Source organism: Pan paniscus, chromosome 2, assembly GCF_029289425.2.
Source record: "Pan paniscus chromosome 2, NHGRI_mPanPan1-v2.0_pri, whole genome shotgun sequence".
NCBI classification, from domain to species: domain Eukaryota; kingdom Metazoa; phylum Chordata; class Mammalia; order Primates; family Hominidae; genus Pan; species Pan paniscus.
In genome coordinates this window covers 111,781,642-111,802,364 of record NC_085926.1, presented here as the reverse complement: position 1 = coordinate 111,802,364, position 20,723 = coordinate 111,781,642, and the positions used below count along the sequence as shown (strand labels likewise).

Genomic DNA, 20,723 nt, shown 5'->3' with positions numbered 1-20,723 from the left:
ACAATGTGCACAATAGTGAGAAATTATGCCGCTTCATATATTAGATGAACATGACTTAATGCATGATAATTAGGAATTAATTTAATCAAAACAGAGTTTGCTCAACATCTGGTATTATCACACTGGGACGGAAAAGTAAAATTTAGGAAATAATGTTAAAATGCACCATTATTTAAAATCCTTATGGAAAGCAACTTACTGAGTAATATGTATAAAAGAGAATTTAGCTAGGCTTGGTGGCTCACGCCTGTAATCCCAGCACTTTGGGGGGCCGAGGCAGGCGAGTCACAAGGTCGGGAGATTGAGACCATCCTGGCCAACATGGTGAAACCCTGTCTCTACTAAAAATACAAAAAAATTAGCTGGGCATGGTGGCGTGCACCTGTAGTCCCAGCTACTTGAGAGGCTGAGGCAGGAGACTCGCTTGAACCCAGGAGGCGGAGGTTGCAGTGAGCTGAGATCGCGCCACTGCACTCCAGCCTAGTGACAGAGTGAGACTCTGTCTCAGAAAAAAGAAAAAAAAAAAAAAGAGACAGACTTTAAAATGTTCCAGGTCTCTAACCCAATCATTCCACTTCTGGGACTCCATACTAAGAAAATACACAAAACCAACTACACACAACTACATGGTTGTCCACGCCAATAACTGGAAATTTTCTTTTCTTTTCTTTTCTTTTTTTTCAGACAGAGTTTTGCTCTTGTTGCCCAGGCTGGAGTGCAATGGTGTGATCTCAGCTCACCGCAACCTCCACCTCCCGGGCTTAAGTGATTCTCCTGCCTCAGCCTCCTGAGTAGCTGGGATTACAGGCATGCATCATCACGCCCAGCTAATTTTGTATTTTTAGTAGAGACGGGGTTTCTCCATGTTGGTCAGGCTGGTCTAGAACTGACCTCAGGTGATCCACCCGCCTCGGCCTGCCAAAGTGCTGGGATTACAGACGTGAGCCAATGCGCCCGGCCAACAACTAGAAATTTTCTAAGTGTCTAAGAATAGAAAAATATTACTCTCCAGCCACAAAACAATGCTACAGAAGAGTAACGACATTAAAAAATACCTGTGATGTTAATTTGACACAATAAGCATGTAAATAGAAATTACTACAGGTATATTTCTTTTTCATCCTCTTTCTATGAATATATAGTTTTTTAAGACAATATTTGGATCAAGTTACATATGGAAGTTTTTTCACTCTGTGCCATAAGCATTTCTCCATGTCTTTGAATATTTTTGACAAAAATGGTAATGCCTTCATAATATCTATCTTATGGACACACCATAATGTACTGTTGGCTCTGTTCATTCTTGGGTGACATTTAAGAAATTTGGCTTAGCGTAGTGGCTCATGCCTGTAATCCCAGCGCTTTGGGAGGCTGAGGCAGGCAGATCACCTGAGGTCAGGAGTTCAAGACCAGCCTGGCCAACATAGAGAAACCCCCGTCTCTACTAAAAATACAAAAATTAGCTGGGTGTGGTGAATGCACCTGTAATCCCAGCTACTTGGGAGGCTGAGGCAGGAAGAACTGCTTGAACCTGGGAGGGGGAGGTTGCAGTGAGCCAGGATCGTGCCACTGTACTCCAGCCTGGACAACAGAGCAAGACTCCATCTCAAAAAAAAAAAGAAAAAAAAAGAAAAAGAAATTTAATAAACGACCGTGTATATCCATATCAAAATTCTGATTACTTCCTTTGTTTATGTATCTCAAGGTGAAATGACAAGACTAAAAAGGTGTAAATGTTTTTAAATTCTCAATGTAGTGCTTACCTATTTGTACAGGTTTACTTTCAATCTATAGTGTGAACACACACACAAAATATATATATAATTTAAAAATTTTTATATTACATATACACTCAGAGAATCATTCTCAGTAGGTGGTTAGTAAATATGCCTGGATGTCATGACAGAAATAAATACTATTCAACGGATCAAATATTTTAAAAACAATCTTATACATTTGAGTTCCTACTAATAATTTCATTTAATTATCTATTTTTATCTTGTGTACTTCCAAAAGAACAAGAGGCCACTTAAAAGTTAAAAAATGGCTGGATGCGGTGGCTCACGCCTGTAATCCCAGCACTTCGGGAGGCCGAGGCGGGTGGATCACATGAGGTCAGGAGTTCAAGACCAGCCTGGACAACATGGTGAAACCCCGTCTCTACTAAAAATACAAAAAATTAGCTGGGCGTGGTGGCAGGCACCTGTAATCCCAGCTACTTGGGAGGCTGAGGCAGGAGAATCGCTTGAACCCAGGAGGTGGAGGTTGCAGTGAGCCGAGATTGTGCCACTGTACTCCACCCTGGATGACAGAGCAAGACTGTCTCAAAAAAAAAAAAGTTAAAAAATGACCTGCAGTACATGATATTTAAAAGAAGTAAACAGAGAAGATGTCATTTCAGAAGAACACATGTGCTAGAGTAATAGGCACTTGGAGTAAGGTAATTGTTGCTCAGCTATGAAGTAAGCTCTAATTTGCCTGGCAGCTAAGACAAAAGGGAATACACATCAGCATTTATTTTAGACGTGACATACTAATTTTTTTTGTTTTTTGAGACTGGGTCTCACTGTGTTGCCCAGGCTGGAGAGTAGTGGTGGGATCATGGCACACTGCAGCAGCCTTGACCTCAGCCTCCCAGATAGCTGAGACTACAGGTGTGTGCCCCACACCTGGCTAATTTTTTGTATTTTTTGTAGAGACGGGATTTCGACATGTTGCCCAGGCTGGTCTTGAACTCCTGGGCTCAAGTCATCCTCCTGCCTGAGCCTTTGAAAGTGCTGGGATTACAGGCATGAGAACCACTATGCCTGGCTGATATACTAATTTTTATCATTAGAATTCCTATTTGAACATAACTTTGAGGTCTCTACTGATTTTACAAAACCTGAACATGTGTGAAAATAACTGCAAGTTTTATAGCCCAAGTTTGGGACTCAAAATAGCTAGAAAAATTAAAAAGAAGCATTGCACTTTGTGAGGCCAAGGCGGGCAGATCACGAGGTCAAGAGATCGAGACCATCCTGGCCAACATGGTGAAACCCCATCTCTACTAAAAAAATCCAAAAATTAGCTGGGCGTGCTGGCACGCACCTGTAGTCCCAGCTATTCAGGAGGCTGACGCAGGAGAATCGTTTGAACCCAGGAGGCAGAGGTTGCAGTGAGACAAGATCATGCCACTGCACTCCAGCCTCGCAACAGAGTGAGACTCTGTCTAAAAAAAAAAAAAAAAAGAAAAAAGAAAAAAAGAAGCATTTCCAAATAAAAAAAGTTACAGCAGAAACAAAATATACCTTGAATTTCATGGAGGAAAGTTTATAGAGGATGTCTCCCATGTGCTCACGAATAATGGACCATGTGATTTTATTGTCACTCTGGGCAGTGGTTTCAACAGCTCTACGAGCCATATCATAAAATGCAATCATGTTGGACAGCATCCCTACTGTCTTGTAGAATGGGCAGAACCTAGAATAAATGACGGTCCAAAAAATTAACAAACATAAACTCCAAAACAGGTTCATACTTTATATAAAACTACTAGAGCATTAGTTTCTTTATCTAAGTATGCAGATTGCTTATTTATTAGATGATACCTAAGGAATAAAAAAATAATAGTGAAAAGACCAACAACTACATAACCAGAGTTTTTGGACAGAGATGTCTCAGGATATGGGATAGAAGAAGATATATATTCTTGTATTTATTTTAAGGGTAAATTTTACTTTTCTCTGTTAACATCATCAAGCGGGAGAAACAATGAAACAGTATTACTATAATCTAATGACTCTCTGAGGGTTTGTTTTTGTACAACGCAGTTAAATAAGTAACCCAAATGGTAAAATAACTGAGTTGTAAAGACTCCCTTGTGATAGTGGATTAGGTTTAATGAGTAATAGGAAAGCAGGAAACTGCAAGTTCCTAAAGTTAGTAGTAGCCCCTTTTTTCTTAATGTGTTTGTTTTCATTTGCCCATACTTTTAAATAACAGACACGTGAACAAATATTCAACTTCAGTCACATACATTCGTACAACTTTTGGATATGTTTAAACACCTTTGCATACATAATTTCACGGATACTCCTATTACACCTTTTCCAAAGAATTTTTCCCTTGTTATCTTTGTGTAGGTGGTTCCTAGAAGCTTCGTTAAGTTCCCAGTAGAGCAGATTTCTGGGGCTTACTGATATACAGGCATATTTACTGCTTGCCCTACATTCTGGTAATCCTTCCATTGGCTCAGTTCCTTCTTCAGTCTTATATGGGGCCAAATATGATTTGAGGGAGAAAAGATAACCTGGCATGAAAGGGCTAAATTCTCAAAGTTTAAAAGAAATGAGAACTTTAAACAAGCCTCAGTAGTAGCATTGATAATAATGAAAAAAAGAAAGCACTGAGTAGGAGTTGGAGTGCTCTAACAGAGACCTTGGTAGAAAGCAAGCAATAGGACTCTTGGGAAATGAGGCATGAAAGCAGAACTATTAATTATTTAGGAAAAGAGTAATAATTATTTAGGAAAAAAGTAAAAGAAGCCAGGCGTGTTGGCTCATGCCTGAGTCCCAACACTTTGGGAGGCCGAGGTGGGTGGATTGCTTGAGCCCAGGAGTTGGAGACCAGCCTGGGCAACATGGCAAAACTCAGTCTCTACCAAAAAAAAAAAAAAAAAAAAAAAAATTAGCTGGGCATGGTGGTGGGCACCTGCAGTTCTAGCTACTCAGGAGGCTGAGGTGGGAGAACTGTCAGGAGGTTGAGGCTGCAATGAGCTGAGATTGCGCCACTGCACTCTAGCTCGGGTGACAGAGTGAGACCCTGTCTCAAAACAACAACGTAAGAGAGTAAAGGAGACATGGGCAGTGGAAAGAAATGAAGAAGGCTTCTGAAGGAGGGAATAATCCCCAGGCTCTGCACTAAGCCACAATTAAATCTAATTATAGATGAATATATGAGTGAAAATACTGTCATAATTGGACAAATGAGCAAATCAAGATAGGGGACATATTAGATCATGTCTACTACAAATATACAAAATAAACCAATCTACTAAGTCAGAGTGTATGAGCCTGTATGAGAATAAAAAAAGGTTTTTAATGTGTACTCCTTCACCAAAATACAACAGAAAATCCTCAAATAAAAAAAGGAAATCAATATAGCTTACCTGTCATAAGGAGTATATCCATTTTGTTGTAGGAAATCATCTTTGATAAGTTTTGCTACCTCCAGAGTGATTTTATCTGTTTCTGCCAAAGAAGCCTAGAAGAGAAAAAGATATTTTTAGACATTTACTCTAAAATGTAAGATTGATGGTAGCAATTAATTAACAAGAAGAAACTATTATATAGTTTCCACCATCACCTATTGTTAATAAATTTACTTATAACGGCTTTTTGATTGATGTTCTTTTTAAACTGTGGTTAAAAGGCATGTAACATAAAATTTACCATCTTTGCCACTTTTAATTATACAGTGTAACAGTGTTAGGTATACTCACATTACTGCGAAACAAATCTCTAGAGCTTTTCCATCTTGCAAGTCTGAAACATCCATTAAACAGTAACTCTCCTTTCTCTCCTCCCCCAGCCCCTGGTAACCACTATTTTACTTTCTGTTTCTACAAATTTGACTATTTTAAATACCACATAAAAATGAAATCATACAGTGTTTGTCCTTTTGTGACCAGCTTATTTCACTTAGCATAATGCCCTCAAAGTTTGTCTGTATTGAGGCATGTGATGGGATCTCTTTTTTAAGGCTGAATAATATCTCATTGTATATATATATATATACCACATTTTGTTTATGGATTCATCCATAGATGGACATATGGGTTACTTCCACTTCCTGGCTATTGTGAACAGTGCTGCTAAGAATATGGGTCTGGGTACAGTGGCTTACACCTGTAATCCCAGCACTTTGGGAGGCCGTGGCAGGAGGATTGCTTGAGCTCAGGAGTGAGAGACCAGCTTGGGCAACATGGTGAAAACCTGTCTCTACAAAAAATACAAAAATTACCCAGGCGTGGTGGCATGCGCCTCTAGACCCAGCTACTTGGGAGGCTGGGGTGGGAAGATTGCTTGAGCCTAGGAGGCAGATGGAGGTTGCAGTGAGCTAAGATCGTGCCACTGCACTCCAGCCTGGGTGACAGAGCGAGACCTTGTCTCACAAAAAAAAATCCCAAACAAACATGGGTGGCAAAAAGCTTGACGTTCTTGGCCAGGCACTGTGGCTCGCACCTATAATCCCAGAACTTTGGGAGGCCAAGGTGGGCAGATCATGAGGTCAAGAGATCGAGACCATTTTGGACAACATGGGGAAACCCCGTCTCTACTAAAAATTAGCTGGGTGTGGTAGGGCGCCTGTAGTCCCAGCTACTCGGGGGGCTGAGGCAGGAGAATCGCTTGAACTTGGGAGGCGGAGGTTGCAGTGAGCCGAGATCACGCCACTGCACTCCAGCCTGGCCACAGTGCGAGACTCCCTCAAATAAATAAATTAATTAATTAAAAATAAGCTTGATGTTCTTTTCTTGAAATACCTCTTCACATCTTGGCTTGCTATCTTAATTATTTGAATTCTCAGTCTTAAGTTTGTTTCATAAAAATCTATATAGCTCATAAATAGTTGAATTTTAAAAACATTACAAAGTATTTAGAACTATGAAGTACAGTAAGTATGTACTACTCTATGTCTGAGTGCTATTTTACTAGTATAGCTAAGTTACAGAGCTTCACCCTTTAAATATCACTACCTCAAAAGCCCTAACTTTTACAATTACCCTAGCAGCTTTGAGAGATAGTATTAGTGTTGCCAGGATCACTAACAGGTAAAGATTTCTTGGGAGTGGAAAATGGACAAGCCCAATGAGTTAACTACATTCTTGCATTATGGATCAGGTCTCCAGTTTTTTTTTTTTTTTTGTAAATCCCTTTTATCTCTAGTCCTCTCTTCAACCACAGGTAAATATTAAACAATGTTTTATGTGTATTATTTGTATAAATTCATGTAAAATGTATATTTTATTTTGTGCAAGTGTCTTTAATTATGTAAAACTTCTTACTTGTGTCTTTGGTTTGGTACTTTGTTTCGATCCACCCATGCTGCTGTGCCACATGGTCTGCTGCTTCCAGCTCTCATGTATTTCATCCTCTGTGGTGTGCACCCTCCCTATTTTACCTTCCATCTTTTGCTCACAGTAGAGGACATTCAGATTTCTTCTAATTCCCCACCATCACAAACATCCACTTAAGGACCTGCTTGAGAATTTCTTTGGGGATAAATATCCAGAAACAGAATTGCTAGGTCCCAGGATATGTAAACAAGTCCTATCAGACTGCTCACAATGGCGGCACCAGACAATCCACCCACCAGCTCCTCTGTCCCCACAACACTGGACAATATTTGACATTTTAACTAGTATAATGTGATGTTCTCAGTGTTGTTTGAGCAATTCTCCACAGGTCTATTAGTCTTTTGAGATTCCTTTTCTATTATCAGTCTGTTCTTTCCCTTGGCCACATTTCTGTTGAAGTTCTAGTCTTCTTATTAACTTACAGGAGATCTTTGTACATTTTAGACATTAGTCCATCAGTTTTTTTTTAATTTTTTAAAAAGTATTTTTAAAATTAAAAATTTTTTTAAACATTTTTATCCTATTATTTATGTATTTACTTATTTTTTAATAGAGATAGGGTCTCACTCTGTCACCCAGGATGGAATGCAGTGGCAAGATCTCTTTTCACTGTAGTCTCAACCTCCTGAGCTCAAGTGATCATCCCACCTCAGCTTCCCAAGTAGCTGGGACTACAGGCCCACACCACCACACCCAGCTAATTTTTATATTTTTTGTAGAGACAAGGTCTCGTCATGTTGCCCAGGCTGGTCTTGAACTCCTGGAGTCAAGCCATCCACTCACCTCAGCCTCCTAAAGTGCTGGGATTACAGGTATGAGTCACAATGCCCAGCCAGTCCATGAGTTTTAGATGTCCTCTCCCAATGTCACTGGTCTGTTACCTTTAACCAGGGCAGGCCTTTGCTAAACATAAATGCTTACTTTTTATGTAATCAAAAAACTCTTTTTTTTGTTTTAAGGCTAATGTTAAGGGGTTTATTTTAGAAGTCCTTTTCCAACTCTAGATCACAAAGATATTTTCTTAATATTTGTTTTCTATCAAACTGAAAGTCTTACCTTTCCCACGTAAATTGTGAATCTATCTGGATTCTAACTTTGTATGTGGAATTAGAGAACAATCCATTTTGTTTTTTTCCTTCAAATAGTAAACAGTTTTCTATCACAGACTGAAACAATCTATCCTCTCCTCACTTGATTTTCGGTACCATCTTTGCAATATCAATCGTTTATACAATCACAAGTCTATCTCTATTCTGCTCCACTGGTCCGCTGGTCTGTTATTTTACCAATACCACACTGTTTTTATTATTATGGTTTTGTATTCCCCCTTATCCAATAGGGGAGAAGCTCACACTTTACTATTCTTATTTAAGGTTGTGAATCTTGGTGAAATCAAATGAATTTTAGATTGGCGTTACATTGAATTTACAGATTAAAGAGAAATTGCGTCTTTTTTTTTTTTTGAGATGGAGTCTCACTCTGTCACCCAGGCTAGAGTGCAGTGGCGTGATTTCGGCTCACTGCAACCTCCGCCTCCCAGGTTCAAGCAGTTCTCCTGCCTCAGCCTCTCAAGTAGCTGGCATTACAGGGGTGCGCCACCATGCCCAGCTAATTTTTTGTATTTTTAGTAGTGACAGGGTTTCACCATGCTGGCCAGGCTGGTCTTGAACTCCTGACCTCGTTGATCTGCCCACCTCCGCCTCCCAAAGTGCTGGGATTACAAGTGTGAGCCACCACGCCTGGCTGAGAAGTGGCATCTTTTTAATAAGTCATTCCGTCCAAGAGCATGGACTGTTTCTATTTTCATATCATCTTCTGTTTCATTTATTAGTTTAAAAGTGGTTTTCATAGAAGAAATATATATTTCTGGTTAGTTCCTACACTCTAGTTTTTGTTGCTATTGAGAACATCTTATTTTTACTTTTATTTTCTAGTTGGTACTGCTAGCGTAGAGACATTCTCTTGATCTGTGTTTATCTTGAATCATAACCCCCCAGTGAACTCTTATTATTTGTTTCTCTGTTAATTCTGTTATATTTCTAGTATATGAGCAAATTATCTACAAACAATGACACTGTTATCTCTTTCTTTGCAACTTTTCTTTTTTCTCTTCTTACATCATTGGTTATGATCTCTGGTATTTGACAGAACACAGTGATGAGATTAGGCATGCTGGTCTTAATCCTAGTTTTTAAATGAAATGCATCTGAAATTTCTCCAGTAAGTAAAGTGGTTTCCCTAGGTCTTAGTATATTACTTTTAACACATTAAGGAAGTTCCCTTCTATTCCTTGTTTGCTAAGATGTTTCTAAAAATTGTAATAAACTTCAAATATTTTTCCACATTAACTGAGATATCCTTTTTCCATTGTATTATTACATTAGTGAATTACAATAGATTTTCTGTGTCTAATATGGACATTCCTGAGATAAACTTGCTTATGATGTATCATTTTATTTTCTTTAATATCCCACTAGACCTCATACACTAATATTTAATATTTTATTAAGTATCTACATTCATACCTACATTCATCAACAATATTAGCGTATAGTTTTCCTTTCTTGTATTGCCTTTATCTGGTTTTGCAGTTCTTCCTGTTTCTTGCTTCTCTTATTCGGCAGATAAGAGAATATTTTTATTCTATAAATAGTAAGAAGTAATACATGTTAGAATGTTAGCTATCTCCTAATATTAACCTTTTTTGGAATAAATTAGGAGATGACTTTGTAACATGTAATAAAAAGAACAAAACCAGACAAAGAACTCTGAGTACTAACTAGCATTGCATACTATCTGAGAAGTCTTTTCATTCTGGCATTTAATTTGCCTAAATTTAATTACACCATCTTTCCTTGAAGAATCCAAGATACAGGCACAAGAATGTAACTCACCTGTTTAAGGCCAATAGCTAATTACTGGAGGAACTAGAAGCCAATCCTTCTGAAACCTAGCCCTAGCATTCCTACAAAAACGTATGCTAACAAATCCTAAATCTACTACCTCCAATTTGGTTGGTGATGGGTATATTCCATTTCAAGATAAAAGTAAATCAAATGTTTCTTTCTCACATACAATATACCCAAAAACCATGCTAAGTACTATAATGAATAGAAAATTTCAATTAAAAATATTTAATAAATATTTATTTTGCTAGGCAAGAATCTGTAATATCCAACGCTCTATCTGTCCTTGAAACACCCCAGTGTAACCCACAGATCTATCTTCCATGGAATTTAACAACTCACCTTTCCCACAAGCTGTACAATTTCTGCCAGGTCTTCTTCTTCCTGCAGAATTTCCTTAGCTTTGGTCCTCAGAGGAACGAACTCTGTGAAGTGTTTGTCATAGTATTCATCCAAGGCACGCATATACTTGCTGTAGCTGATGAGCCAATTGACAGAGGGGAAATGCTTACGTTGAGCTAGTTTCTTATCTAAGCCCCAGAACACCTGATTAAAAAAAACACACACACAAAAACAGTAATTTTTCTCAAAAAACAAAGTTAAAAAATACCGAAGCATGCTTGTCCCAACTATGCAATTCTTTTTGTTTTTTTGTTTTTAAGACAGAGGCTTGCTCTGTCACCCAGGCTGGAGTGCAGTGGCATGATCTCGGCTCATTACAACCTCCACCTCATGGGTTCAAACAATTCTCCTGACTCAGCCTCACCAGTAGCTGGGATTACAGGCATGCGCCATCAGGCCCGGCTAATTTTTGTACTTTTAGTAGAGATGGGGTTTCACCATGTTGGCCAGGCTTGTCTCGAACTCCTGACCTCATGTGATCCCTGGCCTCCCAAAGTGCTGGAATTACAGGCATGAGCCACCATGCCTGACCCCTAAATATGCAATTCTACAGTTCACTGGTCAAATTATACATCGTTTTAGTATATACTAAGTAAAATTAAAACAGAATAAAACTTGCAGAAAATGACAATAATCTATTTCCTTTCATTTTCAAAGTGCGTAATACCTACAAATCAAATTTAAAATTTACCTCTATTTTCTTAATACTGTGCCAAATCCAAAAGCAAAAAGAAAAATTAATTTACTCTTTTGAAAATTATTATGGTACAATAGAACCAGAAAAGGTTTATGTAGATCGAATACACACTTTACTTTGATTAAAAACCTCTAACTGGCCAGGCATGGTGGCTCACGCCTGTAATCCTAGCACTCTGGGAGGCTGAGGCAGGTGGATCACCTGAGGTCAGGAGTTCGAGACCAGCCTGGCCAACATGGCAAAACCCTGTCTGTACTAAAATACAAAAATTATCCGGGCGTGGTGGTGGTGCATGCCTGTAATGCCAGCTACTTGGGAGGCTGAGGAGGAAGAATTGCTTGAACCCGGGAGGTGAAGGTTGCAGTGAGCTGAGATCACGCCACTGCACTCCAGCCTGATGATGGGGGTGAGATTCCATCTCAAAAAAAAAAAAATTTTTTTTTTAACGGTTCTGGGCCAGGCACGGTGGCTCACGCTTGTAATCCCTGCACTTTGGGAGGCTGAGGCGGGTGGATCACCTGAGGTCAGGAGTTCAAGACCAGCCTGGCCAACATAGTGAAATATTGTCTCTATTAAAAACACAAAAAATTAGCCAGGTGTGGTGGCGGGTGCCTATAATCCCACCTACTTGGGAGGCTGAGGCAGGAGAATCACTTGAACCCGGGAGGTGGAGGTTGCAGTGAGCTAAGTTCGTGCCATTGCACTCCAGCCTGGGCAACAAGAGTGAAACTCCGTATCAAAACAAAACAAAACAAAAACATCTAAGTGTTTTGATTAAATTTAGTTCCCTATCATTCACAGGGCCAATCCAACAACAACTGACAGTGATTTTTGTAAGGGCAAACATTCACAGATATTCCATGCATTTCTAACTCTGTTCCCTCTTTCCCCATAATTTAAAACTCAAAATTTTAGCAAATGTTAAAAAGCTTGAGAGTTGTACATTTAGCCTCTGACATTTCCTTTTCTCTGATACTATCAGAAACACAAGTAAATATTCTGTTTTTCCCACATGAATAATATACACATATCACTTTTTTTTTTTAACTATAGCTCTGATTTGTACACATCTTTTATTTGGGCTTCTTTTAATAGCCAAGCTGGCTACCTATCCACTAAAATTCATGTCTTGTCATTGGAAAGCAAATGCTTAGGCAGAAACTGCATTTTCCAGCCTTGCTTTCACCTGGATGTGGCTAATAGAATGAGTGGAGTGACTGTGTCACTTTTGAATCCAAGGTTCAAAAAAGGTGGGTATGCCTTCTCCACAAGGCCCAGCTCCCTTGTGTCAGCTAGATGCAGATGATCACCAGGCTAGGTGACAGTGGAGTCACAAGATGGAAGGAATCCTGGACTCAGAATTATCACTAAACAGAAGAGAGCCTTGGATCATACTGTGAAGAGAAATAACTTCAGGGTATTACACATTTTTGGGCCTCTTTGTTTCTATAACTAGGGTTACTATGACTTAAAGGATAATACGACTCTAATACTAATAAAATTTTTGCTACCTATATTTTCCACTTATATATTATTAAGTTTATTATAAATCCTATGTAAACAGCTAAGAAAAAAACAGACAGTATTAAAGGCTCTGTGTTAAGAGTGTTTCTAAACCAGACTTTACCATTGCCTGTCCTTTAGAGACTAAATTAAATACTTCACAACGATTACATTAGATCGCATTAGAACAGCAGGGGCTGCAGAGAGGAGGAAAGGCTCAGAAGTTGACTATACTAGGGAAAGACATACCTGAACGATACCAAGAGTGGCAGATGTAACTGGATCAGAAAAATCACCACCAGGTGGAGAAACTCTAAATTTAAAAAAAATATGGTCATTACAAAAAAAATGGTCATTAGAAATGCTTATGAAAAATAACATATATATAAATGTTAACTTTTTTTTAAAGTCGATTTTAATGTAAATAACTTTCTAATGTAAATAACTTTAGAAATGACCTTTGGAAAGAAAATCTTACCTAAAAATCTTAAACAAAAGCCAGTATTTAAGTTGTAAACAACAATAGAAACTACAGAACACCTTCTATTATGAGACATGAGATAGATATTTTATTATAATCAATTTTATTATTCTAATCAAATAGATGAAGCAAGGAGGAAACGCTCTAAGAAAAAAGTATGGCTTTATGTAGTGATCACGAATCTTCACTTTCTTTTTACCGTGCTGCAATCTCACCTTATTATGTCTATAATTTTCTAAATTATAAAAATTAAATAAATATCTAAATTAAACATATAAATATATAAATTAAAGTCAAACCTATGGAACCAGGACATGTAGAAATTGCCTAAACATGTGCATCTTCAAAGAGCTCCTTAGGTGACTCTGGAGTGCAACCCTCCTTAAGAACCGCTGCTCCCAGCGGGAGCTAAATATTCTCTCTTTAAAATAAGTGACTTTTTTTCTCTCTTTAATACATCTGTGACTTTTTTCCTTTTGCAAAGTAAATAGTGTGGGTGCTTACGCTCCTACAATGCTGACACTCCCTTCTCTTTCAGGATTTCCAAGACATTTCACCCTGCCTGCTCGTTCATAAAAAGAGGCCAGACGGGCACCAAGATAGGCTGGATATCCACTATCTGAAAAATGAAAAGAAATTTTAAAACAGAGTTTCTAAGCCAGCCCCGAAAATCCCATCAGTCTTGTTTACATGATAAGCAATACACAGACTTACCTGCAGGCATTTCAGCTAAACGACCAGAGATTTCTCTAAGGGCCTCAGCCCATCTAGAGGTAGAGTCAGCCATCATACTGACATGATAGCCCATGTCACGGAAGTACTCTGACAGTGTGATTCCTAAATTGGGAAGAATATTATTATAAGTTACAATGCTAGCATATAAAAATCCTGTTTTTTTCCACCCTTAAGAAAACTTTAAAGCAATAAGTACACAACATAGACTGCTAGCGGCTCCCTCAAAGCTGCTCTTCCTCTTTTTCTGGGCACACACTGAATTGTTTCCTAGCATCCTGTGCACTTAGATATGGCCATGTAACTGATCTCTGGCTAACAAAACTCAAGTCAAAATAATGTGTTCTATGGTCAGGCAAGTCACACGCTCTTCCATACTCTTTCTTCCTTCTGGCCTACTGAAATGGAAAGAACTCCCAGTAGTCTTGGAAGCCATGTGTTGAAAATGGTAGAGCTCATTTCAGGCTGGATCGTGGCTCAGAATGACAGAGTAAAGAGTGCCCTGAACACTTGAAATAAACATCTATTATATTGAGCAAATATATATTTGGAATTATTTGATGCCATAGCCTAGATGGCCCTAATATAATGCACATTTTAGAAAGCAGGAAATGACTTTCTCTATTCTTTGTTGAAATAATTAAGTCTGAAATTAATTTTCAAATGTAGCTTCTCTCTATATATCACATACACACACACAAACATGTATGCATGCAAAAGTAACCCTTAACCAATCAGCTTGGGTGGTTACTTTTCAAAAGTAGCAAATGTTATTAAAATGAGTAATATCTTAATTGTCCAGATTATTCTGCTATGCAGATCAGGTCCTATCCTGTAAATTTAGACAGTAAACCACTTATAAGCAGCTAATATACAGAAACGAGTGTTGGGTTCTAGTTCCTATTCTGTCATTAACCTTAGCAAAATAACTTGATTTCCCAGTGTGGCTTCCTAACCTATTAAAAATGGAATAACGCCTGCCCTATATACTTCTATATGGCAGATGAAGTGAATTAAATAAATGTCATCTAAAAAGTACAAAGCGCTATGAAACGCTAAGATATTAGGAAAAATGTATAGTTATATTATAAAAGTTCCAAAAGATTTTGGAACTTTTATAATGCCTTGGTTTCTTTATTTTACTGGTAAAGAAACAGAGGTTTATATAAGTAAAATTAACATAATTAGTGGAAAATTCAGCACTTTCCTATTTATCATATTGCATCTTTCAGAATAAAAAATACTGACTGTTGAGGCATCCATAAAATGGTCTCATGAAGAAAGTCTTTAGGAAACATTACTTATCAATATTAAGGCTTCAACAACACAATAATTACCACATATTCCAATCTAATAAGAACAGATCCTTTCTTATACAAGCATGCTGTGTTTTAAATCTGTGATGAAATGTCACAGATACTTGTGATATTAGAAAGAAATGGCAGAAAAGACAGATACATATGAGTAAGTGAGAATTCTCTGACAGACCTACAGGTATCAGTGCCTACAAGAAAAATATGCCTCAGACAAAATCAAGAGATAAACAAGCTGGGACATATTTGCAACTCATGACAGATAAAGGACGAATTTATTCATTAATCAAAGAGTTTCTGGCCAGGCGCGGTGGCTCAAGCCTGTAATCCCAGCACTTTGGGAGGCCAAGGTGGGCAGATCCCCCGAGGTCAGGAGTTCGAGACCAGCCTGGCCAACCTGGTGAAACCCCATCTCTACTAAAAATACAAAAATTAGCCAGGTGTGGTGGTGGTGCATGCCTGTAATCCCAGCTACTCGGGAGGCTGAGGTTGTAGAACTGCTTGAATCCAGGAGGCAGAGGCTGTAGTGAGCCAAGATCTCACCACTGCATTCCAGCCTGGGTGACTGAGTGAGACTTTGTCTCAAAACCAACAAACAAACAAACAAAAACAACAAAAAACCAAAAAGAGTTTCTAGAAATCAGTATGAAAAACAACTATCATCCAAAAGGAAAATGAACACAAGGCAGTTTTTAAATGGTTCATACACACAAGAAAGATGCTAGTTCATTGTTAAATACAGATTGAACAGGTATCTAATAAAGCAAGAATAGTTAAAATTTCAATTGTCAAATCTAAGTGCTGGGTACATGGTATTCACTGTAACATTCTTTCAACTTTTCCGTATCTTTGATAATTATCATAAGAACGTGTTGAAAAAACTAGCATTGGTGAAGATGTTGAGAAGCAGAAACTCTTGTCCACAGTTAGCCCTTTTGAAGGGCTATCAGAATGTAAAATAATAATTAGCAGCTGTACTGGCAGGAATTTTGCTTCTAAGAAATTACCCTAAGAAATGTACAAAGAGGCCAAGCATGGTGGTTCATGCCTATAATTCCAGGACTTTGGGAGGCCAAGGCAGGAGGATCTCTTGAGGCTAGAAGTTGCCCATCCTGGGCAACATAGTGAGACCCCCATCTCTACAGAAAATAAAAAAATTAGCCAGGCATGGTGGCTCATGTCTGTAGCCTCAGCTACTTGGGAGGCTGAGATGAGAGGATCCCTTGAGACCACGAGGTCAAAGCTGCAGTGAGCCATGAACATGCCACTGCACTTCGGCCTGGGTGATAGAGCAAGACCCTGTCTCTAAGGAAAAAAAAAACATGCAAAGAAACATGCATGCAAAACATACAAAGAATAGTGTAAAAATATATGTTTAAGGATGTTTTAGTGCTGCCTATCGTAAATGACGATAAAGAATCCAATAGTCCACCAAAAAGATGCCAGTTAAATTGATTATGATATATCCACACAAAGGGATACTGTGCAGCCATTTAAAAGAATAAGGTAGCTTTCTTAAAATGGTAGATGAATATGTCACTGTCTCTTCCTCATAAAACTTACCTCCAAACAAGGAGAACAAGAAATACAGAAATACAAATTTAGTCATTAAAAACTAGGAGACATAGTCCCACAACAATATAATTTAAAAAGTCACCTAAATAAGGTGAAAACCAAATAACGGTATGGAAAAATGCCAAGAATTCATCTGAGGCCATGCATCTCAGATAAAGCTTCTGCAAACTTGAAGGCACATCTTCAAGTGCCTTGTTTGTTTCCAAACAAAGCAAGAGTGCTTTGTTTGGAACACTGCAAAAAGCTACATGGCCAGTCGCAGGAAGGAGTTCCTTGTACTCAGTTTGGCATCAAAGAGAAGCAGGAAGATAGGGATGAATAAAACACAAGTAGGTACTCCCTATTTTCACTAAATGAAAAGTGGGTGAGACAGAGGAGAATTCACTGTGAATGGTCTTACAGCTGCTGATTTCTGGTATCAGGCAAGAAGAGTAAAATAGCTTTTTTACACAGCTGCATGCCATAATAAACTTCACAAGTTACCATGAAGAATTCCTGCTACCCTGGAACACAGTCACAGCCAGCCCTCTCATCTCCTACAAAGATGAGTAATAGTAATAATAAATATCAGTACAGGATATCTAAACAAAAATAAAATAAGGAAAAAGACAGAAGAGGAGAATACAATGATGGTCAAATAACTTGTCAAAGAATAAATGAAAACTGTGACCACAGTTAAAAAAAAAAAAAAACCCTAATAATGCAGCCTACTACAAAATAAAATCTCAAGGCATATGGAGTAAGATAAGAAGAGATACTTGATGAGCTGAAAGAACAAAAAGAAATAGAAGTGAAGGTTTCATTAGAAGCAACACAAAGAATAAATACCATTTATCCTGTGAATAGACACAAGGCTAAATAAAAAGGATTAGAGAGGAAATGATGCACATGGAAAATAGATAACAAAAACCTAACATGTCTAGTTGGTATATTTGAAGAAGACAGCCATAATGAAAAAGTTTCAGATGCAATTTTCTAAATTTTTCCAAAATAAAAGACATATTTCATAGATGAAAAGGGCACATTATGTCTCCAGAAAAATTTAATGAAACTATCAATATTGGAATATATCTTAATAAAGTTAAGAGACTTCAAATTTAAAGAGAAAGTCCTTTGGGAAAAGAGAAAAATCACCTACAAAAGGAAAAAAAGAGGCCAGCCTCAGCTTTTAATGTCCCCAGCATTTAATACTAGTTCTCACAGAAAGAAATATTGATCAAGAATTTTATACTCAGCCAAACTACTATTAAAGTTTAAAGGCAGTAGAAAAAAAATAAATTTATGAAGAAACAAGAATTCAGAGAACATAGTTGCCATAAGTCTTCTTGAAGAAACTTCCAAAAGTCAAATCTTAGCCAATCAAGAAATGGAGAAATTATAGCCAAGGGACTGTTGGTGAGCATTAACTCCATTTTAATGTAGGTCTACAGCTAATTCAAATATTGGCTTTATGGCTACAGAATAGAATGTAAGTTTTATAAATCCTGAAAATGTAGAAATAGAAGCTGGGATGGAAACGGAACCAAAGATGAAAGGTCATTAACACATGAATTGTCTTACCTTTTATATCCCCAGACAAAATATATTAATTCAAAGCTGATAATTCAAGTTACAAAGGTACAAGTATATTTAAAACTAGATCAATGATAAAAACATGTAGTGAAAAAAGGTAGTATAAGATCATTTTACAGTCATTAAAAAGATTGAGACAGCTCTATAAATGTCTTACATTCACTTACTCTGAAGATATAGTAAGTAAATTTTTTTTTTTTTTTTTGAGACAGAGTCTTGCTCTGTCGCTCAGGCTGGAGTGCAGTGGCGCGATCTCGGCTCGCTGCAACCTCTGCCTCCTGGATTCAAGCAATTCTCCTGTCTCAGCCTCCCGAGTAGCTGGGATTAAAGGTGCCTGCCACCACGTCCGGCCAATTTTTTGTATTTTTAGTAGAGACAGGGTTTCACCATGTTGGCCAGGCTGGTCTCGAACTCCTGACCTCAAGTGATCTGCCCGCCTGGGCCTCCCAAAGTACTGGGACCACAGGCGTGAGTCACCATGCCCGGCCAAGTAAAATATTTTTTAAAAGCTAGGAATGTGCTTATATGTACAGAGATATTTTAGAATGAAAGTAAAAAGCTCTTTAGAAAAGTTTGGTGCTAGCTTTACACTTAAGAACAGATGTTAACTGCTTTTATTCCAATTATATACTCACCAGTATAAATAGAGGCTTCTCTAGCAGCAACAGGCATATTGGAGGTATTGGCTACCAAAGCTGTCCTCTTCATAATTGACTCTACCTTACCATCAACCTCCATTGTGAGCTAGAGGTAAAATATATATTAGTGAATCTCCAATTTCTAAGGTAACATTTTAGCCCTCCCTATTTTTCTTTTCTTTTTTTTTTAAACTTTTGCCCATATTTAATGCCTCTTACAATCAGTGTTCCTAAAGTAATATTCCCCACCACTCCAACCTCTCTTCTCTGCTCCACGGTGCTATGAAGAAGATAGACATTATTTCAACTTCATAAATAAAATAAATATTTTATGAAAAAAGAAATATTACTATAATAATCTAGATCATAAATCACACGTAAAGTTCACATCTATAAATGTTTTATTTCTTTATTTCATCTTTCTCTCAATAAGTAAAAACCACCAGACCATAAAAAGAAACTTTCAAGTGTTTGGCTTAAGAATTAAAATTCCTGGCCAGGCACGGTGGCTCATGCCTATAATCCCAGCAATTTGGGAGGCTGAAGTGGGTCGATTATTGGAGGTCAGGAGTTCAAAACCAGCCTGGCCAACATGGTGGAAACCCCGTCTCTACTAAAAATACAAAATTAGCTGGGCGTGGTGGCATGCACCTGTAATCCCAGCTACTCAGGAGGCTGACGAAGGAGAATCGCTTGAACCTGGGAGGTGGAGGTTGCAGTGAGCTGAGATGGTGCCACTGCACTCCAGCCTGGGCAAAAAGAGTGAAACTCCATCACACACACACAAAAAATTAAAATTCCTTTTCTTGAATATACAGATTAATTACAAATATAATTTTAAAATTCCTTAAAGATCCTTGACGAATGACAGCATTGCTCCAGACCCAACACAAAGCTTTATTAATTGTCAATGAACACTGATGAGTGGTATTTTCTCTAGGATATTATTTGAAGCTTTATACAGACCTCTGGGAAGTCCCGGAGGACTTCAGACATCTCATTTCCTCTTTCACCACATCCTACATAGATGATTACATCACTGTTAGAATACTTGGATAGAGACTGTGATATCACTGTCTTTCCACAGCCGAAGGCTCCAGGGATAGCAGTAGTTCCTCCCTGGACACACCTAAACAAAGAAAACAAAGTATGGATTACTTGACTTGCTAATAGATATTAATAAATAAAGTAGCGGCCGGGCGCGGTGGCTCACGCCTATAATCCCAGCAGCATTTGTGGGGGCTGAAGCGGGTGGATCATCTGAAGTCAGGAGTTCGAGACCAGACTGGCCAACATGGTGAAACCCCATCTCTACTAAAATTACAAAAAAAAAAAAAGAAAAATTAGCCAGGCATGTGGTGGGTGCCTGTAATCCCAGCTACTCTGGAGGCTGGGACAGGAGAATTGCTTGAACCTGAGAGGTGGAGGTTGCAGTGAGCCGAGATCACGCCTTTGCACTACAGCCTGGGTGACGAGCAAAAAACTCCATCTCAAAAAAAATAAAAAAAAATAAAAATAAAGTAGGTAAGGAACACAAAAACACAAGTTAAAGAAAGAAAAAGCACTATGAAATATATTCCATAAACTGGAGAAGAGGGATATATGAAAAGAATAAGATAAAATAAGGCTAGGCACAGAGGCTTATGCCTGTAATCCCAATGCTTTGGCAGACTGAGGTGGGAGGACTGCCTGAGCCCAAGACCAGCCTGGGCAAAAGAGCGAGACCCTGTCTCTATAAAAATATTTAGAAATTAGAAGGGCATGGTGGTGCATGCCCATGGCCTAGA

At 38.2% G+C, this 20,723-nt stretch overlaps 1 protein-coding gene across 2 annotated transcripts in view; it reads right to left on the bottom strand.

The window, feature by feature from the left end:
* Nucleotides 1-20,723, bottom strand: part of ATP6V1A (ATPase H+ transporting V1 subunit A) — a 63,724-nt gene that overhangs the window by 3,282 nt on the left and 39,719 nt on the right. For both annotated transcript variants that reach the window (XM_003825111.6, XM_063602512.1), the window contains 8 exons: nt 19,903-20,065; nt 18,934-19,042; nt 13,821-13,943; nt 13,611-13,725; nt 12,875-12,938; nt 10,366-10,569; nt 5,150-5,244; nt 3,291-3,462 (listed from right to left, as the gene is read on the bottom strand). In XM_003825111.6, coding sequence (XP_003825159.1) covers nt 3,291-3,462; nt 5,150-5,244; nt 10,366-10,569; nt 12,875-12,938; nt 13,611-13,725; nt 13,821-13,943; nt 18,934-19,042; nt 19,903-20,065 — 1,045 coding nt within the window. The remainder of the gene's footprint in view (nt 1-3,290; nt 3,463-5,149; nt 5,245-10,365; nt 10,570-12,874; nt 12,939-13,610; nt 13,726-13,820; nt 13,944-18,933; nt 19,043-19,902; nt 20,066-20,723) is intronic.